Here is a 6,000-nt window from a genome sequence, read left to right as displayed (position 1 = left end):
TCCTGTTCCAGAAATCCTTTTCATCTGTCGTTAAAGAGAAACCAAGGATGATTTCATGTGCAACACAGACAGAAAAGTCAACACAAAGTGAAGAAACACATACACCTCTTTCTCAAACGCCACCTCCCGTAACAGTGACAAAAGTTTCGCAATCCTCTTCCGTGGCCCCCGCAGGGGGCACCGGCTTCGGCTGGTGTTTGGTGAGTGGCGCCACCACGGCCCCCAGTCCTAAGGTGTTATCCGTACCGTGCCGAGGGGATGTGAGGTGAAGGGTAGAAACCTTAAACGGTGGCGGTCAGGGTCTTGGTCAGGCCCTGGCCGACGGGTTTTTCTGAAAACTCCGGGACCTTCCCACATGTATTGGCATGAAGTGTGGGTGACCTGTTGGAATGCCTAGTTACTAAACCGTACATGGTGAAAAATTCTTCTAATTCAATGATCGGGAACGCAAAGCGTGCCCGGACCGAGGCTTACGATTTACATAGAAAGAACTTCAGTGCAAAATACATTGTTCTTGCAGCTGTAGGAAATGACAAGGAAAAGGCTATACCCTTGGGTAAGATGTCACCGTTCTTTATCGAGAAGGCGGTGGCATCACTGTCTAAGCATGTAACCGAAATCAAGCGGATGCGATCGGGTGACTTACTCATAAAATGCACTTCCGAAACTGACTGTGACACTATCTTGAATGCACATGACATGTTAGGCAAAACAATTTCAGCATCTTTGCATAAAACACTAAACACCAGTCGAGGCGTCATCTCTGTATCTGAACTTATTGATGTTCCTGTGGAAGAAATCCTTATAAACTTGAAAGACCAGGATGTGATAGATGTTCGTAAAATAAAGATCAGGAAGAACAACGAGTACATTACAACACGAAATATCATACTTACCTTTGATCGTCCCACTCTACCAGACAAGTTGAAAGTTGGATATCTCTCAGCTGATGTGCGGCCATACGTCCCAAACCCATTGCGCTGCTTCCGCTGTAATAGGTTTGGGCATGCTGCAGACTCCTGCCGTGGCTCCGCCTGCTGTGCACGATGTGGCAAGTCTGAACACGAAACAAAGGAATGCAAAGGGCCAGACTGCTGCGTTAACTGTTCTTCCAACCACCCTTCCTACTCGAGGTCATGTACAAAGTGGAAATATGAAAAAGAAGTCCTGCACGTCAAGGTTACACAGAACATCAGTTACCCAGAAGCCAGAAAAAAAGTAGCTCCCATCTTTTTTGAAAAATCCTTTGCCACAGCCGTAAAACAGAAAGTAAAACTTGTCACACAGTCCACGCAGACCGAACCACCAACGACCACGCAGACAAACACAACTGAGGTTCAAGGAGGTGCAGATCCACCTCCAACTCCCGAAATTCCTGTGGCGTCACTAACACCGACGCCACTTCTGTCCTCACAGTCCACGGAGGTAACATCCATGGATTGCGAGGACGAGACGAGCTCTGAGCGCTCCTTTGCGAGCACGAGCTCCCAAGCCCCCACAAAGAACAGATCTAGTCTGTCGGGGTGTGGGTCACTCCCCGACATATCTGATAAGGAGCTTGCGGCTGCGCGGAAGAAATCCACAAGGCCGCGGGTCACACCCCCAACAAAAAAATAGGTAATGGAAGCTCTTCCTAGTCGGCAAAAGTTCTTGACAGGCGTCTTTCTTCTTACTGCAATCATTATGCAACACACGATCCTCCAATGGAATTGCCGAGGGTTACTCTCTAATCTAGATGACATCAACGATCTTTTCGAGAAGTATAACACATCATGCTTTTGTCTTCAAGAAACATATCTGAATACACAAACACAAAATCCACTGCGAAGACACAATATCTTTCGAAAAGATCGAACTGACGCCACCCGAGCATCTGGTGGTGTTGCGATCGTTACACGAGGATCTCTCCCAACCAAAGCAGTACACCTAGTTACAGACTTGGAAGCTGTAGCAGTGCAGATGTGTCTAGACAGAATTGTCACCATCTGCTCAATCTATTTGCCACCGTCAGGCACTACTACACAAAAAGAATTAGAAGATTTATGCAGCCAACTTCCAAGTCCTTTTATACTTTTAGGTGACTTTAATGCTCACAATCCACTTTGGGGCAGTACGAGAACTGACACTCGAGGGAAAATGTTAGAGAAGTTCTTATTATCAACATCCACCTGTCTTTTAAACACAGGGGCACCTACATACATACATTCTTCAAGTCAGTCTCTCTCAACCTTAGACCTGTCTTTTTGCAGTCCATCCTTGTTTCAGGAGATAGAATGGACTGTAAAACAAAATCCACTTGGGAGTGATCACTTCCCAGTGGTGTTAAAATATCTTACGACAGTGAACACTCTGACAACACGCCCTCCTAGATGGAAACTCCAACTGGCCGACTGGGGGCAGTTTTCAGAAAGAAGTGACCTATCTTTAATTCCTATTGATAGTGTAACAATAGAAGAAGCTAATTGTCTTATCAGCAACATCATACTTGATGCAGCAACAGTATCCATTCCCCAGACATCTGGTCGTCTCCCAAAGCGACCTAAACCCTGGTGGAATAATGAATGCGAGGAAACTCGCAAACTTCAAAATCGTGCATGGGGTACATTTCGGAGATACCCCACCTCAGATAATCTTTTACTTTTCAAAAAGGCAAGAGCAAAGGCCAGGTGGACACGAAAACAGGCTAAACGATCCTCTTGGCGAATTTTTGTATCTTCTTTATCGTGTAATACCCCGTCCAAAATCGTATGGGATAGACTTCGTAAAATCAGAGGAGAGCATATCAGTCATTCAGTCCCTCTTTTAGAAGCTAACGGTCAGGTATGCGAAAGCCTAGAAGAACAGGCTAATGCACTTGGGGAACACTTCCAAAGCATTTCAAGTTCCTCCCATTATAGCAGTGAATTTCTAAAAATTAAACAAAGATCCGAAAAACAAAAGATTCCAGTAAATGGCGGAGACTGTTTTGAATATAACCAGGCTTTCACCATGGTAGAATTGTCACGCTCCTTGTTGTCAGCAAAAGCGACTGCTCCTGGCCCAGACCGTGTTGCATACTCAATGCTTCAGAACTTGTCTGACATATCAAAACAATGTTTACTTCAGTTCTTCAACCTCGTTTGGATACAGGGGACACTACCTTCTGCATGGAAAATTGCCACCATAATCCCCCTCCTGAAACCCGGAAAGGAAGCCTCTTGTCCTGCCAGTTATCGTCCCATCGCTCTCACAAGCTGCATAGGCAAAACTTTTGAGCGAATGGTGAATAACCGTTTGGTTCATTTTCTTGAAATGAATAAGTGTCTATCAGAATTTCAGTGTGGTTTTCGAACGGGGTGCTCCACAATGGATCACCTCGTTCGTCTAGAAACAACCATTCGTGAAGCTTTTGTCAGGAGGCAACACTGCTTGTCAGTTTTCTTCGACTTGGAAAAAGCATATGACACTGCGTGGCGATACGGTATCCTAGAGGATCTCCATTCGTTCGGCATACGGGGTCGTCTTTTGAAATGTATTGCTGACTTCCTACAACACAGAACATTCAGAGTTCAGCTGGGAACTACCTTATCCCGTTTGTTCGTGCAGGAGAATGGTGTCCCGCAGGGCTCTGTTCTGAGCGTCACATTATTCCTTATCAAAATCAACTCTATAGCCAGTGTCATCCCACCCTCTATATCTTTTTCCTTGTATGTGGATGACATCCAGATATCTTGTTGTTCAGCGAGCTTACCCAGATGTGAACGACAGATGCAACTCTGTATAAATAAAATGGCAAAATGGTCCTCGCATAACGGGTTTAAATTCTCTACTGAAAAAACAATCTGTGTTCATTTCTCGAGAATCAGAGGAATGTTTCTGTCTCCTAAGCTGGAACTTAATAAACAAGATATCCTTGTAAAATCCGAATGCAAGTTTCTTGGCATCACGTTCGATTCAAAGCTTACGTTCAAGCCCCATATTCAAAACCTGAAGGCAAAATGTATTAAGTCATTGAATCTACTGAAAATCCTCTCTCACAGATCTTGGGGTGCAGACCAGGAGACACTTCGCCGTGTATACACTGCCTGCATTCGCTCCAAGATAGATTATGGCTCTATCGTCTATGGCTCAGGCCGCCAATCCGTATTGAAGTTGCTAGACACTGTACACCACCAAGGGCTCAGACTTGTCCTTGGTGCGTTCCGCACCTCTCCAGTTGAAAGTCTGTATGTAGAATCACATGAATATTCGTTGAATAGAAGACGATTTTATCTTGGGGTGTCATATGCACTGAGAATAAGGAGTTATCCACAACACCCTGCATTCACTTGTGTTAAAAGTACACGCTTCAAACAGCTGTTTATTAACAGACCTTCAGTAGTTCCCCCTCTTTCAATGAGAATTGAACGATATATTGAGGATCACAATTTTTCTTCCTATATTTGCCAAGTTGCCGAATATGGGAGGATGGTCCCACCTTGGGAACTACCTCCAAGGTATAATACCACTTTGACTAAATACAGCAAACGCAACACCTCTACACATGTACTACAGCAAGAATTTGAACATCTGAGGGAAAGTTTTGGGACTCACACAGAAATTTACACGGACGGATCAAAGTCTAGTGCAGGTGTGACCTGTGCCATGACTTCTGGCACATGTGTTAGGTCACATCGTCTAAACAATATAGCATCTATCTTTACCGCAGAGATTTATGCCATCATCCTTGCACTTACCCACATTCTTCAAGGCTGCATCAAGTCGACAGTTATATATACAGATTCTTTAAGTTCTGTTAATGCTATTTGTAGCATACGCAAACCAAAGAATTTTCTGATTCAGCGTGCACAGTCCTTAGTGAGTGTGGCACAAAAGAGGGGATATTCAGTTATTTTATGCTGGGTGCCTAGCCACACAGGCATACAAGGCAATGAGGTTGTTGACCGCGCTGCTGCTGCGGCAGCTTCAAAAGACGTCAGTCCTTTCGAGATACCGATGCAAGATATTAGGGCAGCACTTAGGAAATCACTGTATACAAAATGGCAGAGTTTCTGGAACACACAGACACACAACAAGCTACACTTAGTTAAACAACACATCCAAAGTTATGGAGAACGCCAGGAAAATCGTCTCTTGGGTGTTCTGAGAACAAGGTTGCGGATAGGCCACACCTTCCTCACGCACAAATTTTTACTCTGTGGAGAAGAGCCGCCACTGTGTGAAAACTGTGGTGAACTCCTCTCTGTCATCCACATTCTTATCACCTGCCCACACCACGAAATCCATCGTCAGCATCATTTTACAGAGTTTTATACACATTTTTTGCCTCTTCATCCAGCGCTCTTGCTTGGCGATGAGGCTATTATCCCCTTCAGCAGAATTTTTAATTTTTTAAGAGACACTGGAATTGTAAGTTTTGTGTAGTTTTAGTCTTGTATTTTAGATGTTACTTCTCTTCCTTTTTAAGTACTACACCTACTTCTTACTAGTCTTATTTTAATCACGGTGTTGGCGCATTATGACCTATGTAGTTAATGCGCCATTAAAACTCCAATCATCATCATCATCATCATCATCTTCCGTGGCGTCATTTTCACAGACCCCACCGTCATCATCGCAAACTGTGGAGGCAAGCTCCATGCAATGCGATGATGACACGAGCTCGCAAGGCTCATTCACGAGCGTGAGCTCACAGTCCCAAAGGAAGCCTAAGGGAGATGTTTCACGGAGTGGCTCACGTCCTAACATATCTCCAAAAGAACTAGCGGCTGCTCGGAAGAAAACTCCGAGACAGCCAATAATGGCCCCAAAGAAAAAATAATGAAACTTTTCTCAAACAGTACACTCTTCTTCATAGTGCAGACATGTCTTGTACACATCTCCCTCATTTTCTCTATTATGGCGATCCTCCAGTGGAATTGTCGAGGGCTGCTCTCCAATTTTGACGATGTCAATGATCTTTCGGACAGGTACCGTATTACCGCGTATTATCCGGCATGCCGGATTTTCCGAGGTCGACCA

At 44.5% G+C, this 6,000-nt stretch overlaps 1 protein-coding gene across 1 annotated transcript; it reads left to right on the top strand.

Moving 5' to 3' along the window:
* Positions 1 to 561: 561 nt before the first annotated feature.
* LOC135373465 (uncharacterized) lies at positions 562 to 1,617 on the top strand. Its single transcript, XM_064606662.1, has one exon. The coding sequence runs from the start codon at positions 562 to 564 to the stop codon at positions 1,615 to 1,617; it is 1,056 nt and encodes a 351-aa protein (XP_064462732.1).
* The last annotated feature ends 4,383 nt before the right edge of the window (positions 1,618 to 6,000 follow it).

The sequence above is a fragment of the Ornithodoros turicata genome, unplaced genomic scaffold (genome assembly GCF_037126465.1).
Source record: "Ornithodoros turicata isolate Travis unplaced genomic scaffold, ASM3712646v1 Chromosome25, whole genome shotgun sequence".
Classification (NCBI taxonomy): Eukaryota; Metazoa; Arthropoda; class Arachnida; order Ixodida; family Argasidae; genus Ornithodoros; species Ornithodoros turicata.
The sequence above is the reverse complement of the archived record's forward strand: the minus strand, read 5'-3'. Positions and strand labels throughout refer to the sequence as shown.

Bases quoted from the DNA above. Each gene is read 5' to 3' on its own strand.
- LOC135373465 (XM_064606662.1), top strand. From the start codon at position 562: ATGTCACCGTTCTTTATCGAGAAGGCGGTGGCATCACTGTCTAAGCAT.